The following is a 26,703-nucleotide window of genomic DNA, read 5'->3' on the forward strand; positions in this document are numbered from 1 at the left end:
CCATATTTAATAATTCCAACACTTAACTGATTTCCCACTTATTATAAACTACTGATAAGAGGCATACCTCAGTAGTCTTTGAAAATAGCTTTTGACACAAAGGAAAATCAGGATTTTTACTTTCTCTTGTAAATCACAGTGGTCACAAATGTTCAAGAGAAAATTTTGCCACCTATGTTGACAGTTTCTTTGTCAGATGTACTAATATACTAATTTGCCATTCAAGAGCTTGTGGTTCTGTGAAACTAAGAACAAAGTCTAGAAATAATTCATTAGGTCAGGGTTTAAAAAACACACAGCAGTGTGTTGGTGAGAATGTTATCAGCTTCAAGTAATAGAAGTTTATACTCAAACTGGTTCTAACAGTATGGAAATAATCTTATAAAATGTGAAGTTCAGCAGAATGCAGTCTTCAGGGTAAATTGATTTACTGGGCTAAATCATGATTGTCAAAGAACTGAGCTCTTTCCCCTCTCAGCTCTGTTTGGTGTTGGCTCTTTCCCCAGGCAGATGGCAAGATAGCTACAGTGCTTTCTGGTGTCCTAACCAGATAACAGCAGTGTCCAGAAGAACTGCCTCCTTTGAGGGCTTTCTCTTAGAAGTGAGGAAGTTTCTTCCAGAAGTTTTCCCCCTAATCCCCAGCTGACTCTCCTTAATTATTGGCCAGAATTGGGCCCATGCCCATTTTGGTCACTGACAAGACCAGTGGGGTGGAATCAGTATTCCTCCGAGTCACATAGAGGAACAGTAGACAGCTGCTCATTTAGACAACCACAGTGTCCCTTATAGTCAATCAAGGGTGTGTGTGTATGTGTGTGTTTTCACCCCTTTGCCTGGTATTCTAAATTCTGTTTCCCTCTGTCTATTGCTGCTTCACTTGTTCAATATCCTGGGATAGAAATGTTAAAGAAAGGAAACTAAGTAGGAAATCCACAGAGCACCTCTTTCCACAATCACTCAGCCTCATTAGAAGCTGGGAATTAATGGGAAAGTGTGTGTAGTCAGGGACAAGCATGTTGCTGTGATGTTACTATTATATACTTTTAATACCATCTCTGGAGGGTAACTTCCAAAGTAGAAAAAGGCAGATATTAGTTACAGATAGTGCTAGGTGAGTTTGTGGGCTTTATTTCTGCCAGGGTTCTCCTTATTTTGTTCACTATTCTATAATGGAAAATTGTTTAGATTTTCTAAGCATTGATTACTTATTATTTTTTTACTTTTAATCTAGAACTTTTCTGGAAAAAGAAGAAAAGTTCAACCACCTCAAGTAAGTTACTACATTTTTATTTTGTTTCTGAAATAGTTTGATTGGTTTTATACCTTTCTTATTAATAAAAGTTTCTACTGTGGTTGTGGACTTGTTTGTGGATTTAAGGACTGAAAAAAAAAGAGCAACATAAATTAATGTGTTGAATTAGAGAAATAATTTTAAGTGTGTGGAATGACTCAGATGGGCCAAATAAGTATTAAAATCTATCCAGATGTTAATTGTAGAAGAAAATATCAGTTACAAAATGCTGAAAAATAATAAATGCTCAAGTAATTTAAATCTCATCCCTTCCCTTCTGCCCCATTTTTTGATTGGGATGTTTGTTTTTTGCTGTTGAGTTGTGAGAGCTGTTTATATATTTTGAATATTAATCCCTTATCAGTCATATCATTTGCAAATATTTTCTCCCATTCAGTAGGTCTTTTCATTTAGTTGATGGTTTCCTTTCCTGTGCAAAAGCTTTTAAGTTTAATAGAGCCTTATTTGTTTATTTTTGCTTTTATTTCCTTTGTTTTAGGAGACAGATCCAAAAAATTATTGCTATGATTTATATCAGAATGTTCCACCTATGTTTTCCTCTAAAAGTTGTATGGTTTCCAGTCTTACATTTAGGTCTTTAATACATTTGGAGTTTATTTTTGTATATGGTGTTAGAGAATGTCCTAATTTCATTCTTTTACATGTATCTGTCCAATTTTCCCAGCACTACTTATCAAAGAGGCTGTCTTTTCTCCATTGTATAATCGTGCCTCCTTTGTTGTAGATTAATTGACCATAGGTGTGTGGGTTTATTTCTGGGCTTTCTGTTCTGTTCCACTGATCTACGTGTCTGTTTTTTGCGCCAGTACTATACTGTTTTGATTACTGTAGCTTTGTAGTACAGTCTGAAGTCATAGAGCCTGATTTCTCCAGCTCTGTTGTTTGGCTGTTCAGCCTTTTGTGGTTTCATACAAATTTTAAGATTATTCGTTTTAGTTCTGTGAAAAATGCCATTGGTATTTTGATAGGGATTGCATTGAATCTGTAGATTGCCTTGTAATATGGTCTTTTTAACAATATTAATTCTTTCAATCCATGAACACGGTATATCTTTCCATCTATGTTGTTTTCAGTTCCTTTCATCAGTGTCTTATAGTTTTCTTAAGTACAAGTCTTTTACCTCCTTAGGTAGGTTTATTCCTAGGTATTTTCTTCTTTTTGATGGAATTGTTGCCTTAATTTCTTTCTAATAATTCATTGTTAATATGTAGAATTCAACAGATTTATATATATTAGTTTTGTATCCTGCAACTTTACCAAATTCATTGATTAGCTCTAGTAGTTTTTTGGTGGCACCCATAGGATTTTCTGTGTATAGTGTCATGTCATCTGCAAACAGTGACAATTTTACTTCTTCCTTTCCACTTTGGATTCCTTTTCTTTCTTTCTTTTTTCTTTTCTTTTTTTTTTTTTTTGCTGTGACTAGGAGTTACAATACTATGTTGAATAAAAGTGGTGAGAGTGGACATCCTTTTATCTTAGAGGAAATGCTTTCAGCTTTTCACCATTGAGTATGATGTTAGTTGCAGGCTTGTCATATATGACCTTCATTATGTTGAGGTATGTTCCCTTTATGCCCACTTTCTGGAGAGTTTTTATCATAAATAGATGTTGAATTTTGTCAAAAGGTTTTTCTGCATCTGTTGAGATGTTCATATGGTTTTTATTCAGTTTGTTAATGTGTATCACATTGATTGATTTGCAGATATTGACAAATCCTTGCATCTCTAGGATAAATCCCACTTGATCATGGTATATGATCCTTTTAATATATTGTTGAATTTGGTTTGCCAGTATTTTGTTCAGGATTTTTGTATCTGTGTTCATCAGTGATATTAGCCTGTAATTTTCTTTTTTTGTAGTATCTTTGTCTGGTTTTGGTATCAGGGTGATGATGGCCTTGTAGAATGAGTTTGGAAGCTCTGCAGTTATTTGGAGTAGTTTAAGAAGGATAGGTGTTAATTCTCTAAATGTTTAGTAAAATTCACCTCTGAGGCCATCTTGTCCTGGATTTTTGTTGTTGGGGATTTTTAAAATTACTGATTCAATTTCATTACTGGTAATTGGTCTGTTGATATTGGTATTTTCTATTTCTTCTGGGTTCAGTATTGGGAAATTGTACATTTCTAGGAATTTGTCCATTTTGGCATATAGTTTTTCATAGTAGTCTCTTATGATTCTTTGTATTTCTGTGGTGTTGGCTGTAACTTCTCCTTTACCATTTCTGATTTTATTGATTGGGCCCTCTTTTCTCTTGATGAGTCTAGCTAAAGGTTTACCTATTTTGTTGATTTTTTTGGTTTGTTTCTATTTTATTTATTTCTGCTCTGATCTTTATGATTTATTTCCTTCTACTAACTTTGAGTTTTGTTTTTTCTTTTTCTAGTTGCTATAGATGTAAGGTTTAGGTTGTTTATTTGAGGTTTTTGTTGTTTCCTGAGATAACCTTGTATTGCTGTAGATTTCCCTCTTAGAACTGATTTTGCTGCATTCCACAGATTTTGGAATGTTGTATTTTCGTTATCATTTGTCAGCAGGTATTTTTTTTTATTTCCTCTTTGATTTCTTCAGTGATCCATTGGTTATTTAGTAGCATATTGTTTTTTTAGTAGTCTCCATGTGTTTGTGTCTTTTGCAGGTGATTTTTTTGTTTGTTTGGTTGTTGATTTCTAGTCTCATAGTGTTGTGGTTGGAAAAGATACTTGATATAATTTCAATTTTCTTAAATTTACCAAGGCTTGTTTTGTAGCTTAGCTGTGATCTATCCTGGAGACTGTTCATGTGCACTTAAAAAGAATGTGTGTTCTGCTGCTTTCAGAAGGAATGTTCTCTGTATATGAATAAGTTCTTCTGGTCCAATGTGTCATTTAAGGCCAGTGATTCCTTATTGATTTTCTGTCTGGGTGATCTGTCTGTTGATATAAGTGGGGTGTTAAAGTCCCCTACTATTATCGTGTTACTGTCAATTTCTCCTTTTATGTCTGTTAATATTTGCTTTATGTATTTAGGTGCTCCTGTGCTGGGGTGCATATGTATTTACAATTGTTACATCTTTTTCTTGGATCGATCCCTTGATCATTATGTAATGTCCTTCTTTGTCTCTTGGAACAGTCTTTATTTTAAAGTCTATTTTGTATGATATAAATATTGCTCCTCCAGCTTTCTTTTGATTTCCATGTGCATGGACTACCTTTTCCCATCCTTTCAATTTCAGTCTGTGTGAGTCTTTAGATATGAAGTGAGTCTCTTGTAGGCAGCATATATAGAGGTCTTGCTTTTTATCCATTTAGCCATTGTCATTTGATTGTGGCATTTAGTCCATTTATATTTAAAGTAATTATTGATATGTACTTGTTGACATTTTGTTAATTGTTTTGGGGTTGTTTTTTGTAGGTAATTTTTGTTTGCTTTTTTTTTCTTGTGACTTGATGACTGTCTTTAGTGTTATATTTGGATTTGTCTTTCTTCTCTGTGTATATATCTATTACAGATTTTTGGTTTGTGGTTACCATGAGGTTTTTATATAGCAGACTATATATATATATATATATACACACACACACACACACACACACACACACACACACACACACACACACACACACACACATATATACATGATTGTTTTAAGTTGTTGATCTCTTATTTCAAATGCATTTTAACAACCCTGCCTTTGTCCTCTCTTTCCCTCATGATTACTGTTTTTGATGTCATATTGTTACATCTGATTTTTTTGTGTATCCCTTAATTGTTTATTGTGGATGTTAGATGATTTTACTACTTTTGTCTTTTAACCTTCTTACTATCTTTGTGCATGGATGATTTACTACCTTTACTGTATGTTTCCCTTTATTGATGAGCCTTTTCCTTTTGTAATTTTCACATATCTATTTGTGGCCTTTTGTTTTTGCTTCTAGACACTCCTTTAACATTTCTTGTAAAGCTTATTTGGTGCTGCTGAACTCTTAGCTTTTGCTTGTCTGTAAAGCTTTTGATCTCTCCATCGAATCTGAACAAGAGCGTTGCTGCATAGAGTATTCTTGGTTGTAGGTTTTTCCCTTTTATCTCTTTAAATATATCATGCAACTCCTTTCTGATCTACAGACTTTCTGCTGAAAAATCACTTGAAAGCCGTAAGGGAATTCCCTTTTATGTAACTTGTTGCTTTTTCCTTGCTACTTTTAACTTTAATTTTTGCCATTTTAATTACAGTGTGTTTTGGTGTGTTCCTCTTTGGGTTAATCCTGAGTGGCATTCTCTGTGCTTCCTAGACTTGGATGTCTGTTTCCTTTCCCAGATTAGGGAAGTTTTCAGCTATTATGTCTTCAAATATGTTCTCGGCCCTTTTCTCTTTTCTTCTAGGACCCCTATAATGCAAACATTAGTGTGCTCAGTGTTGTCCCAGAGGTCTCCTGAGCTGTCCTCATTTCTTTTCATTCATTTTTCTTTTGTTTGTTCAGCATCAATGATTTCCACTACTCTGTATTCCAGCTCACTGATCCATTCCTCTCTTTCATTTAGTCTGCTATTGATTCCTTCTAGTGTATTTTTCATTTCAGATATTGTATTCTTCATCTCTGTTTGGTTGTTCTTTATGTTTTCTAACTCTTTGTTAATAACTTCTAACTTCTCTCTCTGTGCATCCATTCTTCTCCTGAGCTCTTTGTTCATATTTACAATCACTACCTGAACTCTTTCTCAGGTAGATTTCCTGTCTCCACTTCATTTAGTTCTTCTTCTCGTGTTTTATCTTGTTCTTTTGTCTGGAACATGTTCCTTTGTTGTCTCATTTTGCCTGAGTTGCTGTTTTTACTTTTATGTATCTGGTGGTTGGTTATGTTTCCCAACAATGGAGAATTGGCCTTTTGTTACCTGAGCTATATGCTCTAGGGGTTCCCCCTATGAGGGCTGCATGGGTCCTTCTGTTGCGGCTGGCTATGTGGGTGGACTAGTAGGCTTGGTTGGCTCCCAGTCTGGTTGGCTGCCAGGCCCTGCCTTGTGTGGAGGCTGCCAACCACAGGTTGGTGGGACTGGGTCACACGGTGGCTGACTGCAGAACCCCAGGTAGGCCTGGAGCTAATTTTGCCCCACTGGTGGCTGGAGTCAAGTTCCAGGACACTCCAGGGCTGTTGCCTGCACATGGTGGGTGAATCCAGGTCCTGCAGCTAGTGCTGACCTACTGGCAGGCAGAGCCAGGTCCTGGAGTCTTAATTCTATGGCCAAGGCGACCCAGAGCTAGTGTTGCATCACTGGTGGGTGGGGCCGGTTCCTGACACAGTTGAGTGTGGCATCCAGGACATCCTGAAGCTTGTGTTGGCCTGCTACTGGGCAGGGCCAAGCTGGTCCCAGTTTAAAGTGTGGCCTACTGGTAGGCAGTCTGGGTATGCAGGCTGTGGAGCTGTGGTTTTCTTGTGGTTGGTGTCTGTCCCTTGGTGGGTGAGACTGGTTCAGAGGTTAAAGCAGGCTTCCAGGGCAGGGCCGGGGCCCAGGGGTTTCTGGGACTGGTGCCTGCCTCCTTGTGGGTGGAGCTGGGTCCTGGATCCTCTGGTTGCCAGGGCTGTGTCCAGAGGTAGCCATTAGCTGAGGAGGTCTTAAGGCAGCCTGTCTGCTGGTGAGTGGGGCTGTGTCCTGGCCCATTTAGTTGCTTTGGCCTGAGGCATCCCAGCACTGGTGCCTACAGGCTGCTGAGCTAGAACTGGGCTGGGTCCTGCGGCTAATAATCTAGAGGGAGGATTCCACAATGCCACTTGCTAGCACCAGTGTTGTCCACATGTTAGAACAGGCTTCTAAAAATGGCTGGCCCACCAGCCAGTGGCTGTGTAACCAGGGTGAGCTACAACTAATTTCTGTCTCTCTGGATGACTCTGCAAGATCAGAAAGTTGGTCTGACCCAGGCTCCTGTCAAATTTCTGATTCTGCTCTGGATCCTAGAGTGTGTGAAATTTTGTGTGTGCTCTTTAAGAGTGAAGTCTTTATTTCCCCAACCCTGTGGGATTCCCAAAAGCCATCCCTGCTGGGCTTCAAAGCCAAATGCTCTGGGCTGGTCTTCTCTCTGCAGTATATGTTGGTTGTCTTATAATTTGTTGATGATTTCCTTTGCTATGCAAAAGCTTTTAAGTTTGATTAGGTCTTGTTTATTTTTACTATTACTTCTTTTGCTTTGAGAGACTGATCTAAGAAATTGCTGTGATTTATGGCTGAAAAATGTTTTGCCTGTGTTTTTCTTCCAGGAGTTTTATTGGTGTCATGTCCTATATTTACGTCTTTAAACTATTTTCGGTTTACTTTTCTACATGGTGTGGGGGAGTGACTTGATATACATATAGCTGTGCAGCTTTCCCGCACCACAAGCTGAAGAGACTGTCTTTTTTCTTTTTCTTTTATTTTAACATCTTTATTGGAGTATAAGTGCTTTACAATGGTGTGTTAGTTTCTGCCTTATAACAAAATGAATCGGCTATACACATACATATATCCCCATATCTCCTCCCTCTTGCGTCTCCCTCCCACCCTCCCTATCCCACCTCTCTGGTCACAAAGCACTGAGCTGATCTCCCTATGCTATGTGACTGCTTCCCACTAGCTATCTATTTTACATTTGGTAGTGTATATAAGTCCATGCCACTCTCTAACTTCGTATCAGCTTAACCTTCCCCACCCTGTGTCCTCTAGTTCATTCTCTACATCTGCATCTTTATTCCTGTCCTGCCCCTAGGATCTTCATCATGATTTTTTTTTCCTTTAGATTCCATATATATGTGTGAGCGTACGGTATTTGTTTTTGTCTGACTTACTTCACTTTGTATGACAGACTAGGTCCATCCACCTCACTACAAATAACTCAATTTCATTTCTTTTTATGGCTGAGTAATATTCCATTGTATATATGTGCCACATCTTCTTTATCCATTCATCTGTCGATGAACACTTAGGTTGCTTCCATGTCCTGGCTATTGTAAATAGAGCTCCCATAAACATTGTGGTATATGACCCCTTTTGAATTATGGTTTTCTCAGGGTATATGCCCAGTAGGGGGATTGCTGGGTAGTTCTATTTTTAGTTTTCTAAGGAACCTCCATACTGTTCTCCATAGTAGCTGTATCAGTTTACCTTCCCACCAACAGTACAAGAGTGTTCCCTTTTCTCCACACCCTCTCCAGCATTTACTGTTTGTAGATTTTTTGATGATGGCCATTCTGACTGGTGTGAGGTGATACCTTATTGTTGTTTTCATTTGCATTTCCTTAATGATTAATGATGTTGAGCATTCTTTCATGTGTTTGTTGACTATCTGTATATCTTCTTTGGAGAAATGTCTGCTTAGGTCTTCTGCCCATTTTTGGATTGGGTTGTTTGTTCTTTTGATATTGAGCTGCATGAGCTGCTTGTAAATTTTGGAGATTAATCCTTTATCAGTTGCTTCATTTGCAAATATTTTCTCCCATTCTGAGAGTTGTCTTTTCCTCTTGTTTATGGTTTCCTCTCCTGTGCAAAAGCTTTAAGTTTCATTAGGTGCCATTTGTTTGTTTTTGTTTTTATTTCCATTTCTCTAGGAGGTGGGTCAAAAAGGATCTTGCTGTGATTTATGTCATAGAGTGTTCTGCCTATGTTTTCCTCTAAGAGTTTTATAGTGTCTGACCTTAGATTTAGGTCTTTAATCCATTTTGAGCTTATTTTTGTGTATGGTGTTAGGGAGTGATCTAATCTCATACTTTTACATGTACCTGTCCAGTTTTCCCAGCACCACTTATTGAAGAGGCTGTCCTTTCTCCACTGTACATTCCTGCCTCCTTTATCAAAGATAAGGTGACCATATGTGCGGGGGTTTATCTCTGGGCTTTCTATCCTGTTCCATTGATCTATCTTTCTGTTTTTGTGCCAGTACCATACTCTCTTGATTACTGTAGCTTTGTAGTATAGTCTGAAGTCAGGGAGCCTGATTCCTCCAGCTCCATTTTTCGTTCTCAAGATTGCTATGGCTATTCAGGGTCTTTTGTGTTTCCATACAAATTGTGAAATTTTTTGTTCTGGTTCTGTGAAAAATGCCAGCGGTAGTTTGGTAGGGATTGCATTGAATCTGTAGATTGCTTTGGGTAGTAGAGTCATTTTCACAATGTTGATTCTTCCAATCCAAGAACATGGTATGTCTCTCCATATCTCTCCATCTATTTGTATCATCTTTAATTTCTTTCATCAGTGTCTTATAATTTTCTGCAGACAGGTCTTTTGTCTCCTTCGGTAGGTTTATTCCTAGATATTTTATTCTTTTTGTTGCAGTGGTAAATGGGAGTGTTTTCTTGATTTCACTTTCAGATTTTTCATCATTAGTGTATAGGAATGCCAGAGATTTCTGTGCATTAATTTTGTATCCTGCTGCTTTACCAAATTCATTGATTAGCTCTAGTAGTTTTCTGGTAACATCTTTAGGATTCTCTATGTATAGTATCATGTCATCTGCAAACAGTGACAGCTTTACTTCTTCTTTTCCGATTTGGATTCTTTTAATTTCCTTTTCTTCTCTGATTGCTGTGGCTAAAACTTCCAAAAGTATGTTGAATAAGAGTGGTGAGAGTGGGCAACCTTGTCTTGTTCCTGATCTTAGTGGAAATGCTTTCAGGTTTTCACCATTGAGGATGATGTTGGCTATGGGTTTGTCATATATGGCCTTTATTATGTTAAGGAAAGTTCCCTCTATGCCCACTTTCTGCAGGGTTTTTATCATAAATGGGTGTCGAATTTTGTTGAAAGCTTCCTCTACATCTATTGAAATGGTTGTATGGGTTTTTTCCTTCAGTTTGTTAATATGGTGTATCACGTTGATTGATTTGCGTATATTGAAGAATCCTTGCATTCCTGGAATAAACCCCACTTGATCATGGTGTATGATCCATTTAATGTGCTGTTGGATTCTGTTTGCTAGTATTTTGTTGAGGATTTTTGCATCTATGTTCATCAGTGATATTGGCCTGTAGTTTTCTTTCTTTGTGACATCCTTGCCTGGTTTTGGTATCAGAGCGATGGTGGCCTCATAGAATGAGTTTGGGAATGTTCCTCCCTCTGCTATATTTTGGAAGAGTTTGAGAAGGATAGGTGTTAGCTCTTCTCTAAATATTTGATAGAATTTGCCTGTGATGCCATCTGGTCCTGGGCTTTTTTTTGTTGGAAGATTTTTAATCACAGTTTCAATTTCAGGCTTGTGATTGGTCTGTTCATATATTCTATTTCTTCCTGATTCAGTCTTGGCAGGTTGTGAACTTCTAAGAATTTGTCCATTTCTTCCAGGTTGTCCATTTTATTGGCATATAGTTGCTTGTAGTAATCTCTGATGATCTTTTGTATTTCTGCAGTGTCATTTGTTACTTCTCCTTTTTCATTTCTAATTCTATTGATTTGAGTCTTCTCCCTTTTTTCTTGATGAGCCTGGCTAATGGTTTATCTATTTTGTTTATCTTCTCAAAGAACCAGCTTTTAGTTTTATTGATCTTTGCTATCATTTCCTTCATTTCTTTTTCATTTATTTGTGATCTGATCTCAATGATTTCTTTCCTTCTGCTAATTTGGGGGGTTTTTGTTCTTCTTTCTCTAGTTGCTTTAGGTGTAAGGTTAGGTTGTTTGAGTTGTTTCTTGTTTCTTGAGGTAGGATTGTATTGCTATAAACTTCCCTCTTAGAACTGCTTTTGCTGCATCCCATAGGTTTTGGGTTGTCATGCTTTCATTGTCATTTGTTTCTGGGTGTTTTTTGATTTTGTCTTTGATTTCTTCAGTGATCTCTTGGTTATTTAGTAGCGTATTGTTTAGCCTCCATGTGTTTGTATTTTTTACAGATTTTTTCCTGTAATTGATATCTAGTCTCATAGCATTGTTGTCGGAAAAGATACTTGATATGATTTCAATTTTCTTAAATTTACCAAGGCTTGATTTGTGACCCAAGATATGATCTATCCTGGAGAATGTTCTATGAGCACTTGAGAAGAAAGTGTATCCTGTTGTTTTTGGGTGGAATGTCCTAGAAATATCAATTAAGTCCATCTTGTTTAATGTATCATTTAAAGCTTGTGTTTCCTTATTTATTTTCATTTTGGATGATCTGTCCATTGGTAAAAATTGGGTGTTAAAGTTCCCTACTATTATTTTGTTACCATCGATTTCCCCTTTTTGGCTGTTAGCATTTGTCTTATGTATTGAGGTGCTCCTATGTTGGGTGCATAAATATTTACAATTGTTATATCTTCTTCTTGGATCGATCCCTTGATCATTATGTAGCGTCCTTCTTTGTCTCTTGTAATAGTCTTTATTTTAAAGTCTATTTTGTCTGATATGAGAATTGCTACTCCAGCTCTGTTTGTTTTCCATTTGCATGGAATATCTTTTTCCGTCCCCTCACTTTCAGTCTGTATGTGTCCCTAGGTCTGAAGTGGTTCTCTTGTAGACAGCATATGTATGGGTCTTGTTTTTGTATCCATTTACCCAGTGTATGTCTTTTGGCTGGAGTATTTAATCCATTTACATTTAAGGTTATTGTCAATATGTATGTTCCTATGACCATTTTCTTAATTGCTTTGAGTTTATTATTGTAGGTCTTTCCTTCTCTTGTGTTTCCTGCCTACAGAAGTTCCTTTAGCATTTGTTGTAGAGATGGGTTGGTGGTGCTGAATTCTCTTAACTTTTGCTTGTCTGTAAAGCCTTCGATTTCCCCTTCAAATCTGAATGAGATCCTTGCTGGGTAGAGTAATCTTGGTTGTAGGGTTTTTCCCTTTCATCACTTTAAATATGTCCTGCCACCCTTTTGGCTTGCAGAGTTTCTCCTGAAAGATCAGTTGTTAACCTTATGGGGATCTCCTTGTATGTTATTTGTTGTTTTTTTCATTGCTGCTTTTAATATTTTTCCTTTGTAGTTAATTTTTGATAGTTTAATATGCGTCTTGGCATCTTTCTCCTTGGATTTATCCTGTATGAGACTCTGCGCTTCCTGGACTTGACTGGCTATTTCCTTTCCCATATTAGGGAAGTTTTCAACTATAATCTCTTCAAATATTTTCTCAGTGTCTTTCTTTTTCTCTTTTTCTTCTGGGACCCCTATAATTCGAGTGTTGGTGTGTTTAATGTTGTCCCAGAGGTCTCTGAGACTGTCCTCAATTCTTTTCATTCTTTTTTCTTTATTCTGCTCTGCACTAGTTATTTCCACTCTTTTATCTTCCAGGTCACTTACCTGTTTTGCCTCAGTTAACCTGCTATTGATTCCTTCTAGAGAATTTTAAATTTCATTTATTCTGCTGTTCATCATTGTTTGCTCTTTAGTTCTTCTAGTTCCTTGTTAAACGTTTCTTGTATTTTCTCCATTCTATTTCCATGATTTTGAATCATCTTTGCTATCATTATGCTGAATTCTTTTTCAGGTAGATTTCCTCTTCGTTTGTTTGGTTTGGTGGATTTTTACCTTGCTCCTTCATCTGCTCTGTGTTTCTCTGTCTTCTCATTTTGCTCAATTTACTGTGTTTGGGGGCTCCTTTTCACAGGCTGCAGGTTTGTAGTTTTGTTGTTTTTGGTCTCTGCCCCCTTCGGTAAGTTTGGTTCAGTGGGTTGTGTATGCTTCCTGGTGGAGGGGACTGGTGCCTGTGTTCTGTTGGATGAGGCTGGATCTTGTCTTTCTGGTGGGCAGAAGTACATCTGGTGATGTGTTTTGGGGTGTCTGTGAACTTATTATGATTTTAGGCAGCCTCTCTGCTAATGGGTGGTGTTGTTTTCCTGTCTTGCTAGTTGTTTGGCATGGGTTGTCCAGCACTGGAGCTTGCTAGTCGTTGAGTGGAGCTGGGTCTTAGTGTTGGGATGGAGATCTCTGGGAGAGCTCTTGCTGATTTATATTATGTGGGACCAGGGTGTCTCTGATGGACCAATGTCTTGAACTCGGCTCTCCCACCTTAGAGGCACAGGCCTGACACCTGCTCAGAGCACCAAGACGGTGTCAGCCTCATGGCTGCTAGTTTTGGAGGGTCTCCTGCATGGGTGGGGGGCAGTTGTTGCTCACCACAGGGACACGGACACTGGCAGCAGAAGTACTGGGAAGTAGTCCTTGGCTTTAGCCTTCCTGGAGTCTGTCATTTTCCCCACCAAAAAAAACCTGTCTTTTTTCCATTGTGTATTCTTACCTCCCTGGTCTGCAGATCAATTGACCATAGGTGCATTGGTTTATTTCTGAGTTCTCTGTTCTGTTCCATTGATCTATTTGTCTGTTTTTTTGCCAGTACAGAGCTGTGTTGGTTATTGTAGCTTTTTAGTATCGTTTGAAGTCTGGAAGTATTATACCTCCAGCTTTGTTCTTTTCCTTCAGGAGAGCTTTGGCAATTCTGGATCTTTTGTGTTTCCATGTAACTTTTAGGTTTATGTGTTAGGTCTGTGAAAAGTGTCATAGGTATTTTGATGGAGATTGCATTAAATCTGTAGATTGCTTGGGAAGTGTGGCCATTTTATCAGCATATAGGTCTTTCACCTCCTTGGTTAAGTTATTCCTAGGTTTTTTTTGTTTTGGTTTTTTGTTTTCGACATGGTTTTATATGGGCCTTTAAAAATTTTTTTCTGATATTTCATTATTAGTGTAAAGACATGCAATAGATTTCTTTATATTAATCTTATATCCTGCTACCTTACTGAATTCATTATCAGTTCTAATAGTTTTTGTGTGGAGACTTCAGGGTTCTCTACGGAGAGTACCATGTCATCTGCAAATAGTGACAGTTCTAATTCTTCACTTCCAATCTGGATACCTTTTATTTCTTTTTCTTGTCTGATTGCTGTGGTAGGACTTCGAATAGTATGTTAAATGGAAGTGGTAAGAGTAGGCATCAGTGGCTCGTTCCTGAATTTAGCTGGAAGGCTTTGAGCTTTTCACCCTTGAATATTCTGTTGGCTGTGGGTTTGTCATAAATGCCCTTTATTATGGTGAGATATTTTCACTTTGTGAGTTTTTATCATGAATAGATGTTGAATTTTTTCAAATGCTTTTTCTGCATCTATTGAGATGATCATGTGTTGTCTTTCCTTTTGTTAATGTGGTGTATCACATTGATTTGCATATGTTGAACCATCCTTGTGACTGTAGTATGAATCCCACTTGATCATGGTGCATGATCCTTTGAAGGTATTGTTGGATTCGGTTTGCTAATATTTTGTTGAGGCTTTTGCGTCTATATTTGTTAGAAATATTGGCCAGTAATTTTCTTATTTTATAGTGTCTTTTTCTGGTTTTGGTATCAGGGTGATGGTGGCCTCATAGAATGAATTTGGGAGAGTTCCCTCCTCTTTGAGAAGGATAGGTATGAGTTCTTCTTTCTATGTTTGGTAGAATTCCCCGGTGAATCCGTTTGGTCCTGGACTTCTGTTTGCAGGGAGTTTTGTGTTTTTTTTTTTTTAATTAGAGATTCTATTTCACTTTTAGTGATTGGTCTGTTCAAATTATCTGTTTCCTCTTGACTCAGTTTTGGCAGCTGTGTTTCTAGAACCTTGTCCGTTTCTTCTAGTTTGTCCAATTTGTTGGCATATAACTCTTTGTAGTATTTGGTATCAGTTGTTATATCTCTTCATTTTGTATTTTGTTTGGGTCCTCTTTTTCTTGGGGAACCTGGCTTGAGGTTTGTCGATTTTGTTCATCTTTTAAAAAAACCACCTCTTGGTTTTATTGATATTTTGTATTTTTGTTTGACCTCTTTTATTTATTTCCTCTCATCTTGATTATTTCCTGTCTTCTGTTGACTTTGAGTTTTGTTTGTTCTTTTCCTAATTATTTTAGCTGGTAGGATAGGTTGTTTAGGATTTTTCTTTCTTGAGCAAGGCCTATATCCCTATGAACTTCCCTCTTAGAACTGCTTTTGTTGCATCCCATAGATCTTGTAAAGTTGTGTTTTTCATTTCTGTTTGTCTTGGTATTTTTTGATTTCTTCTTTGATTTCATCATTCATCCACTGGTTTTTTAGTGCATGTTTTTTATTCTCCTTTTCCTGTTTTTGTCTCTGTGGTTGATTTCTAGTTTCATACCATTTTCAGTAAAAAAGACACTTGAAATAATTTCTGTCCTCTTAAATTTGTTGTGGCTTGTTTTGTGACCTTATGGTCGGTCTATCCTAGAGAACATTCCATGCGTGCTTGAAAAGAATGTGTATTCTGGGTTTTTTGGATGTAGCATCCTGTACAAATCAATTAAGTCCAACTGGTATATTGTGTCATTTAGTACCTCTGTTGCCTTACTGATTTCCGGTCTGGATGAGCTGTCCTTTGATGTCAGTGGGCTGTTAAAGTCTCCTAGCATTATAGTCAACTTCTCCTTTTATGTCTGTTAGTATTTGTTTTATATATTTTACTTAACTGTTTCTTCTAAATTCATAGAGGCAGAAAGTTATCTACTGTGGTCTTCTTGAAGGATTGTTTCTACGTGGGGACATTTCTGTGTAAACTGTATCCAGTGTCTTTGGTGCAAGGGATGGTTTTAGCATGGATGACAGCCATGTCTTTCCTCTGGGTGTGCTGGCCATTATCCCCTTAATAGGGTATGTGGTTGGTGTTGGAGTATCTAAAGCCTGTCCAGGGTGTGAGGCAGGGCTTTCTCTCTGCTGTTGCTGTCACCGCCCTGTCAAGGGTGGGGTCTATTTCACAGTTGCTGTAGAAGCCCAGAGGGTTGGGTTAGATCAGGCTTCTTTGCCCTTGAGTGTGTGCCCTGCCCCAAGGAGGTGATTGCTGAAGCAAGTGAGGCCCAGTGCAGTCAGAGAGAACCTATGCACTGCCTGTGTAGGTGTTCGTGGTTCTGCTTAGAAGCAGCCCAAGGCTACGTGTTTTCCTCTACTGTATTTGTCCAGGATCTAGTGCAAAGGTATGGCATGGAGGAGTGTTGTGACTGCAGGAATTGAGGTGGCTGCACCGCTGCCTGAGAGCTGGGCTGCCTCTGTGGCAGTCTTCTCTTAGAATCTAGCACTAAGCTGCAGTGTGGACTGGACATTCCAGGGCACTCTTCGCTAGGAGATGAACCACTGTGTTCCTGAGTGCTCTGACAATGGCTGCCCCTGCCCCACCCGGATCATACTCCAGGCACCCTGTTCTGTCTCTGCATCGCTAGACCAAGTCTTTTTCCCAGTGTTCAGTTGGCCCAGATCTCTCAGTCTGTGGTGTGGAGTGAACAGGGCCGGGGGTGTACATACACCCCTTCGGATTGGGAAGTGTAATGAGGCAGCATCTACCAGTGCAAGGCTCTCTCCACCCTGATTATTGGGAAGCCAGCACACGTACTCCTCCTGGGTAGAGTCTAGGTTTCTCCAGCCCTTCTCTCTGTCCCAGTGGATTTCTCAGCGGGCAAGGGCACTTCTCACCCCTGTGCACTTCTCACCCCAGGACTGGAATTCAGGATTGTGGCCTAACCTGCTTACTCCCCAATGCCAGGGTCCACCCATGCAAACCTTCTCTTCCTTACATATTCCTCCCAGGGGCACCCGTCCTGACCTGATGTGTTTTATTTTCTGTCGTACCTGGTTTTGTAGAGATCTTCCTTGCAGCTTTGGTTGTACAGTTCTTCTGCCAGGTTCCAGTTAGTTAGTTTTCCATGAGAACTGTTCCACATGTAGATGTATTTTTGATGTGTTTGTGTGGGGAGGTGAGCTCCACATCCTCCTCCTCTGCCATCTTGATCCCCCTCTCCTTATTGTTTTGATTGTAAAATTTTGAGTATATTTGAGAGTATCCACGTTTTCCAGGAGAGGTAGTTGATTGCAGTTAATCTATCAAAAGAGAATTTCTAGTTATTTTAAGCAGTTAAACTAGTCCTAAATACTTTTTTTTTTTTACTATTGATTATGAGAATAGTCAGTCAGTTGAAAAAATGTTTTTACAATCCTTTCAAAAAGTATAAAAGTTCCAGGAGAGCTTAGTCATTAGAAAAGCAAAAGTAAGAAATATTTAAGCCTTGTTATTTTATGCCTTTAAATTTATAGTATAGTCAACATTAATATATAGTTCAGTTTTTAAATTCTCATGAGAAAAGGGTATTTACCATGCTTTTGGATATTTTATATATTTATAGTACATTTAGAACTTTATCTGCATTAAGATACTTCAGCAATTTGTTATTGTTTACAGCAGAACTATTCACTGGCTGAACTTGATGAGAAAATTAGTGCCCTCAAGCAAGCTCTGCTCAGAAAATCAAGAGAAGCAGAATCTATGGTGACGCATCACCTTCCATGAAAAACTCCTCTCTTGTCATTTTACTTTTTTAGATATGTGTGTATAACTTACTTACATAGCCATTTAATTAATTGCAGTGTATTAATGTAGACGTCCCTCTGAAAGCAAGGTTTATTTTCATGTGAGTCCACTTGCAGCAAGCAATCTTCAAATATTCCAGTGTACTTTAAAACAGTTAATGCATTGAAAATAGCAATGTTGGAATTTATTCCCTTCTGTTTTAAAGGAGGTATTTTGGAAATTGAAAAACTTAATTTGAAAGTACATCTTCATGTGTATGTGTGTGTTTACCACAGAAAGGAAGATTTATTTTGAATAGTGATATTTAAGAAGACTTTATATTTGTAACATTGATACTAACCAGTTTTAGTTTAAACCAGTACTTTGTACATAATAGGCATTCAATAAAAATTTGAAGTGAGTTTTAAATGAATGCATATATTCTTTTCCAAGTGTCAATTTAATCTAAATAGTAGATCATACCTTTTATCCTCTTAGACTGTGTGATCTTAATCTATTTCCTTATCTGTAAAATGTAGGATAATATATCCTACATTTGTTATGAACAGTAGTTGAAATCCTACATGTACAGCTTTTGAAACTGGCCTAAAAGAAGTGCTTAGTAAACGTTAGCTATTATTACTATTGACTAAAACCAAGTGTGTCTTTGGAAAGTAGTTAAGATGTTACAACTTATATAGTTCCTCTCCCTTGAGAGCCTCACCTTTTTGGAGTGCCCCAGTTTTTTATTAGGCAGCACATATATTTCCATAGTTGCAAACTAAACATTTAAAAGATGCCGCTACTACTCACACACTTATGATCAATTAGTCTATGACATAGGAGGCAAGAATATACAACAGAGAAAAGACAGTCTCTTCAACAAGTGGTGCTGGGAAAACTGGACAGCTCCATGGAAAAGAATGAAATTAGAACATTCCCTCACACAATATACAAAAGTAAACTCAAAATGGTTAAAAGGCCTAAGTATGACATGAAACCATAAAACTGAGAACATAGGTGAAACAGTCTTTGACATAAATTGTAGCAATATTTTCTTGGATCAGTCTCCCAATACAGAAGAAATAAAAGCGAAAATAAACACATGGGACCTAATTAAACTTGTAAGTTTTGCGTAGCAAAGAACGCCATCAACAAAAAGACGACATACAGAATGGGAGAAGATACTTGCAAACGATGCGACTGACAATGGGTTAATATTCAGACTATTTAAACAGCTCACAGAACTCTATCAAAAAAAACCCAATCCAATCAAAAAATGGGCAGAAGACTTGAATAGACATTTTTCTGAAGGCAGAGATGGGTAACAGGCACATGAAAAGATACTCAACATCATTTCTCAACTACCTACCAGAGAAACGCAAATCAAAACTACAATGAGGTATCACTTTACACCGGTCAGAATGGCCAGCATCAAAAAATCTACAAACAGTAAATGATGGAGAGGCTGTGGAGAAAAGGGAACCCTCATACACTGTTGGTTGGGATGGAAATTGGTGCAGCACTGGGGAGGTTCCTTAAAAAACTAAAAATAGAACTGCCATATGATCCAGTAATTCCTCTCCTGGGTATATAGCCAGAGGAAACAAAAACACTAATTTAAAAAGATTCATGCATTCTAATGTTTATAGCAGCACTATTTACAATAGCCAAGAAATGGAACCAACCTAAGTGCCCATCAACAGATGATTGGCTTAAGAAGATGTGGTAGATACACACAGTGGAATATTACCTGGCCATAAAAATGAAATAACTGCCATTTGCAGCAACACGGGTGGACCTAGAGAATATCATGCTTAGTGAAGTCCAACAGAGAAAGACAAATACTTATGACATCGCTTACATGTGGAATCTAAAAAAATACAAATGAATGTAATATGCAAAACACAAACAGACAGACCTAGAAAACAAACCTGCCGTCATCAAAGGTGAGGGGGAAGTGAGGAGGGACAGACAAATCAGGGGTATGGCATTAACAGAAACTATGTGTAAAACAGATAAGCAACAAGGATTTACTGTATAGCACAGGGAATTATACCCATTATCTTGTAATAATCTATATTGGAATATAATCTGCAAAAATAATCACTTCTGTACACCTGGAACACAATATTATAAATCCACTATACTGCAGTAAAAAAAATGTTTTTTTTTTTTAAAGCAGGTATAATCAACGAGCAGATGTTTAGCTCAATAATTGTTTGGTTGCAAGAATCAGAAATCTACCTAAAATAGCTTGTAAAGCAGAATTGTTAAAAAGCATCAGAAATCTGGAATTTAATTGCAGGAAGTATAGCTTGACAGTGTGGCATCCAGAAGGTTACCAGTGGTTTGGTTCATCTCTTTCTCTGTGTCTCTAGCTGCCTCTGGCTCTGTCTAGTTCTGTCTCTGTCCCCTACCCTCCTTTTTTTCTGCTCTCCCTCTCCCTCTGTGTGTCTCTTTCCCTCTGTCTTCCTCATTCTTTTTCTCTTACACATAAGCATCTATGCATCTGCTTTATTCTCTCTCTGTGAACTGCTTTCTCTGAAGGCCTCTTCATTTCTGCTTCCTCACATGGGTGACATGTTAGCCCTGTCTCCATCACCTTGGCTTGTTCATACCTTTGAACTTCCATGGTGCACCCTCTGAGCCCAGCTCTATAGAGCCTCGCAACTCCATTGACCCTTGCCTGCTTACCTGTCTTTGTATCTTAGTTCAAGTCCTTCAGAAACTGAATCTCAGTGTCATCAGGGGTCTCAGTCAGTTGTGGCCAGGATGATGGGGCAGGACCTCTTCATAGGAATATGCACTGTACACACAGTCTTGTACCATGTTTGTGGAATCCTTGAAAATGGGGTCACCTGGTAAAAAAAAAATACGGGACTTTAAAACCATTCCCAAGAACTGCATGTGGACAAGTTGTTTCCACTAATGTCTTACCACTATATTTCTTCTCTGCAGAACAAACTTATCCTTCAAGATAATCTTGCCTAATGTCATCCAGTATTAATAGGTACAGCAACAAATGTCTGCCCTTCAGTCTCTATCCAGTGCTTATAACCACCATCCTGACAGAATGACCTCTGGGTTTATTGGCACACTGTACTACGATCACATCAGCAATACAGTGGGAAAAACCTCAACAAAAATTATCGATTAGAAAAGGAGGATGACTTAGAGGTGGGGAAGAAACCTAGAAAACAGGATCATATACTGGTCACTAGTCTGCCCCTAAATAAATACCACAGATCTGTTTCTTGGCTGTTAGTAGCAGAATATGTTCCTAAGTCATGTCTGACAGTCCTAGGATCTGGCCATTAGAAGGATTTCCTTTTTCTGTTATCCTTCAGACTTACTCTTCTGAAGGACATTAGAGAGTCCTCCTGTCTACAGTAAGTAACGTCTGGTGCCAGCATCCTTTTCTGCTTGAGTCGGAGCCTCCAGAAGAGGCCGTTGGCGTGAGTTGGTGTAGTTGCTTGTTTAAGACAGGTTCTTCTGGTGATAACTACCCAGTATTTCAGTGGGCTTTCAATCGTTGTCTTTCTTGAGTGCATCACTGACTAAAAGGTGATGCCGAGAATTTCTGGGGTGGGCCGGGGGAGCGAGTAAGCTTGCTCTCTTAATCACCAGGCCACCTAATGACCATTCCCTCAGGACTTTTGTTATTCAGCTCTTCTTAGACCCCATTATTCTTAATGGCTCTGTCCTCAAAAGAATAAAGGAGGAAAAGTGACTTGAAAGAGGATTGGATTGTAGGACCGGAAGCACTTCTTCCCTAGTCTGCCCTTAAAAATCCCTCCCCTCCACAGGTTACATTCCAATCTAGGGACGTGTTTTACTAGGGTTTGGAAATTGGGGGCTGGGGGTGACAGGCATGTTCATCCTGTGGAAAAGGGCTGAGCTTCCCCAACTAGTCTAGCTATCATCCTTTCAACTGCTAGGCTCCTGAGCCCTGAGCTTTTCTAAATTCATGAATAATATCCGGATCTTACCTTCAACAATCTCAGCAGAAAAGAATTCCCTTTATGAAACAGAGATATGTAATTTCCTGCTTTTTCCTATTTACTTTTAGCCCGACAACCTGGTACAGAAAACTCGTTGCCACTGACTTTTTAAATTATGTCCAAAGGGAATTAGCACATTCCTCCATTTCAACATTGATCACTTACATCTGAAGCTGTGGCTTTAGTGGCATGTGGCTTGGGCCCAAGAGATTTGGGGCAGTTGTTTAGGTATTTTGCCACCTCCTACCTCTATGCCACCCGTTTTCTATGGAATTGGGAATTCTCTCTCTCACCCCTGCCTTCACCCCATCCCTCTGCCTTGACTCCACAGCTAGTTCTACACAGAGCCTATTACAATCCTATTCCTGGCACTGATTTCCGTTTTAGGGATTTCTTGTTTCCAAGAAACAGAAAACCAATTCTGACTTAAGTAAAGGGGTGTTGTAATAAAGAACGTGAATAATTCAAATTGCAGGAAGTTCAGCCAGGATTGGTTACCCTCTTGCCCGCACTGGGGCATGTTGTCTGGATTCTGCATACCTGCTTCACTCTGTTTGTAGCTTGGCTTCTCTGAAAGATGTCTTCTTTCCTGCCTCTTTGCAGTTTGATTTTGCTCGAGACTTTGGGCTCCATGGTGCTGTTAGCTTAGACGTAGCCCTTTGGTTCCGGTGTCCCGTGTTTGTTTCATATGATTCAAAATCTGGAAAAAGAGGAACTCATATTCTCAACTTGGGTCAGCTGTCCACACTTGGGCCAGTTATCTTTGGCTTGAGTGTTAGGATCTAGAAGAACAAAAATAGCCACACTTGCCCAAGCCCTACGGGGAAAGAAAGCATGGGCTGGGAACTCTGCCCCTGTGATCTCTGCCGCTTTATAAAGTTTTTAGTTCTTTAAGAAGTACCTTTTTGCCTGTTACTTTAACTGAAAACGTTTTATGATTGTTAACCCTAGAGACACCATCTGGGTCCACTGGACAAAATTTTAGTTTTTGTTTTGTTTTGAGCAACTAACTATTTATAAGGATTGATTTCATGACTTTTGCTTTTTCTTAATATTCTCCCAGGGATAAAGAGAAAATCTACTTTTTTTTTTTTTTTTGGTGGTACGCGGGCCTCTCACTGTTGTGGCCTCTCCCGATGCGGAGCACAGGCTCCGGACGCACCGGCTCAGCGGCCATGGCTCACCGGCCCAGCCGCTCCGCGGCACGTGGGATCTTCCCGGACCGGGGCATGAACCCATGTCCCCTGCATCGGCAGGCGGACTCTCAACCACTGCGCCACCAGGGAAGCCCGAGAAAATCTACTCTTTAAAAATATAATAAAATTCATTATATCTTTCAATCCCTATGCATGTCCATTGGACCCTTTTATAACTCTAAGATACATTATGGAATCTCAGTGACTTAATTTTATTCAATTTTTCCTACATCTTTTGAGATACTTCATTAGCTCAGGAATTATTTAATCATTACTAATTAATTATACCCATGTAATTATTTTACAATAAATGATCACTATTACTTCATCCTTAGTTTTCATATCGCATTGCCCCCAGTATTAACATCATCTTTTGAGAAGGTATAAAATTCTGGAAAGACACCAGCTTTTGAGTCTTTCTTTTTTTTTTTTAAAAGGCTTTCAATGAGTAGTAGAGTTGAGAGTTTAGAATTTTTCATTTTGACCATAATGGCAAGTAGGAGAACATTAACAGAGGAATTTTCACAATTATTAAGAGAATCAGAAGGTGAATGCAAAGAGAGGACAGTCTAGATCCCAATGATGTGATGAAACTGATCATGTAGGGAAAACCTCAGACCATGAGTCTTCAGGTGCATATTCTAATTGAGTTTTCTCAAACTCAAGAATGGATGAGTGAACCGTACATTTCTAAGGACAACAAGCAGATATGGTATTCTCATCCACTTACTCAACAGGAAGCGCTTCATCATGCAATATTTTACGACAAGGACCTGGACCATCTAATTTTGCTAAGTAGATAGTTTGGCAGTATTCTTTCACCTTTTATGATGTTTAGCCACCAAAATTTACTTGACATAGTTCCTAAGTGAAATATGCTGAAGACAGGTATGTACACAAATGTGATTGAAAGTAAATAAATGATGTAGAAGTGAAAAAATTACTGGACTTATTCTAATTTGTACTTTTAAATCAAAAATGTTTTCCAGTCATTGCCATCCTTCTTCAAAAAATTATGTCAAAGTTTTTTAAAGTACTGCATTTTGGTAATGCACATGCAAGAAGAACCAGAGTAATGATAAGCCAGAACCTAATAGAAACGTATTTGAAATCTGGAGTCACAATTAACAAGATGGATATATTCCAGGTTCATGCATGGCAGGTAATGAGCCGTTAGTTACCTTCAACTGACATTACTCATTTCAAGTATATATAACTTCAAAGCCAAAAAAAAAAAATGAAATAAAAATTGTGTTTACTGTGTTAAAATTCTTTTTAAAGTTTTAAATTAGGCTATCCCTTTATACTTCTGTAAATTATTCATAATATGACTTAAAATATATAGTTATAAATTTTAAGATTAATGGACACAGATGGTAATGGTATTTTTCCTGGTATATTGAGAATTAAGATATATTTTTAAAATATGAAGAGCTTTATAAAATTCATATGCCAATATTAATTTTATAATAGTAGCAAAGTAAAAAAAATTATCATGTATTTAGGCAAGATAAAATCACTTTCCAAGATTTTTTTTTTAATGGTTTCAAGAAATTTAAAGACATGAGGTCACTTCCCCATGCAGTTTCTCTAGGAAACTTTAGTCAAGAGGAATGAATAAAATTGTGAGAAAATCCTTGGGTTGCAAAATATTCACATGCTTATGCTTTTTAAAAAAGTAAACATTTAAGTTGCTTTCTCTATGTAAAAAGTTGGTACACTTTCAAAAACAACCCATCGTTGTAGGACAAAATGCTTCAAATGTTCTTTACTCATTTTTTATAACTTGTAGTCTTGGTAAGCACAGAACTGTCTGAGAAATTTATTTTATTATAAGTACTATTTTCTTGTCTAAATGGCCTTCCTGGGATGACCTTAATCTACACTGCTATAAATCACTAGGAAATAGAAAAAATTTCCAAGTTACTAAAATTAAAAGTTTGAATATTAATATAAGTTTAGACTACCATACAGGAGTTAAGTTAATAATCTTTGCCATTCCAGAACTGTGAAATTAGCCCCCTTTTAAAAAAATATGAACTATTTCAAACATACAGAAAAGTACAGACAATAATATATCAAACAATCATTTCCCATCATCCCGCATTAACAGGTGTTAACATTTGCCATTCTTACTTCAAGTTTTTACTTTTAAAGAAATAGGCCAAGTGGAGATACAGTGAAAATCAATCAATCTCCCTGTCTCAGAGGGAACCACAATCCTGAAGTTGGTATGCATCATTTTCATGCATTTTTAAAGTAGTTTTGTTTTTAACATGTTATTTTAATTGTATCCTACTTAAAACTTGCTACTTTTCACTGAACACAGTTTTTGAGTTTTAACCATATTGATTTATGTATATCTACTTTACCTATTTTCACTGTTACTTAATATTTCAAATGTATGAATAAACTAGAGTTTCTACGTTCATTTCCCAAACGAGGGACATCTAAGTTATTTCCATTCTTTTTACTTCTTGGCTGGTACCCTGAAGTACACAGGTGGTAGCCTCTGGAGTGGGTAGATTTCCAAAACACATAGCTTCCAACCTTGGAAAACAAGCTACCCTAGAGATTTTCTGGAATGTAATTTTAAAAGAGGGATGCAAATTAACCAGCCATTTAATACAGATAGAACCAGATATTTCAAACGTTAGATAGGAAAGTTTAACCAAGCATAAAATGTATGCTCAATTTTTAACTGTGAAAATTCTGTTTCTTTCCTGTATCATCTCAGTTGATTTAAACATTTAAGGCTTAATAGCATGGGAAGTATGCTTTAAAATTCACTGTTGCTAAAGAACTTCAGCCTTCACGTGGCAGCCTATTAAATAGCTGCTATTCACCACCCTTTATTCCCCCTTGTTCTTGGAACTGTGATCTCATTTTTCTGTCTCAATAGATAGACAAGCATAGATGACCTCTCATGCCAGTTAACAAATGTGGAGGAAAAAATGTGACTGATGCTTGAAAAGTCATGGCCTCTGACCTTTATTTGCCTTTATAAACAAAATTGGGGAAAAAAAAGAATGGAATTGAAAAGGCATTCTGTTAACCTTAGTCTGCTGCCTAAGGCTATCATCCTAATGTAACACTATGGTAAAAAAGGCATTATGGAAAATTCATTTATTCACTCAACTTATATTAAATAACAAGCACAATAAAGGGGCTGGGTATACAATGATACGCAAAACAGATGCAATTGCTGCCCTCAGAAGCCTGAAGCAGTATATGTCCTTATCCACAGCATTGACAACAGCCCTAGTTACTTCTTTTCAAGAAAACTAGGGGGATCTGGAAATGCCAGGAAGCATAACTAACATGACCAAGAGAATGTATGAATGAAAATAACCAGAAAAGCTCACCATTAGGATTTGTATATCTGTAATATTATGCTGCTTTTGTATGCAAATTACAGAAAACTCTTACTCAACTGGCTTAAACAATGAGAAGTTTGTTATTACACATAAAGAGAAGTCCAAGATAGGTTAATCCACTAGTTTCATTAAAGACCCAGGTTCTTCCCATCTTTCTGCTCTGTCACCTATAAGCCTTCACGGTGGCAAGATGGCTGCCACACTTCCAGGCATCACATCCAGATAAAACAATGTAAGTAGGACAGCAGAAGAAGCTGTCTTGTGATACTTCTTCTCAAGTGTCTCTTTTTTTATGAGACTTCCTCTTTTTACGTCTCATTGGCCAGAACTGCATCCCATGTGCCTTCCCAAACCAATGACTGTCCAGAGGAATTACATTTCCATGACTGGCTTAGACTAATTTAGTTCAGTTTAAATTATTGAACACCTACATGCCAAATGTCCTCTACTTTTAACTGAAAAAATAAGTAAATGAACAAACCAAATAGAGGACAGGTATTGTGTAAAGCTCAGGGATATACAGACAGTGATGTAAATGGGAAATTAAAATCCCTGTGTTAAAGAAATTGATCAACTAATTTGCTTTTAATGTT

The 26,703-nt window shown here is 37.9% G+C and overlaps 1 protein-coding gene across 3 annotated transcripts in view; it reads left to right on the plus strand.

The window, feature by feature from the left end:
* The window catches only part of MBIP (MAP3K12 binding inhibitory protein 1), a 35,395-nt gene extending 17,307 nt beyond the window's left edge, over positions 1–18,088 (plus strand). Inside the window, exons 8-9 of one of the 3 annotated variants that reach the window (XM_082844561.1) lie at positions 1,232–1,270; positions 17,429–18,088. In XM_082844561.1, coding sequence (XP_082700687.1) covers positions 1,232–1,270; positions 17,429–17,533 — 144 coding nt within the window. In that variant the 3' untranslated portion in view covers positions 17,534–18,088. Of the gene's footprint in view, positions 1–1,231; positions 1,271–17,425 lie in introns of all 3 variants that reach the window. The other 2 variants (XM_082844562.1, XM_082844560.1) reach the window with 2 other exon arrangements.
* Positions 18,089–26,703: the final 8,615 nt, after the last annotated feature.

The sequence above is a fragment of the Leucopleurus acutus genome (assembly GCF_964270905.1).
Source record: "Leucopleurus acutus genome assembly, chromosome: 1".
Lineage (NCBI taxonomy): Eukaryota > Metazoa > Chordata > Mammalia > Artiodactyla > Delphinidae > Leucopleurus > Leucopleurus acutus.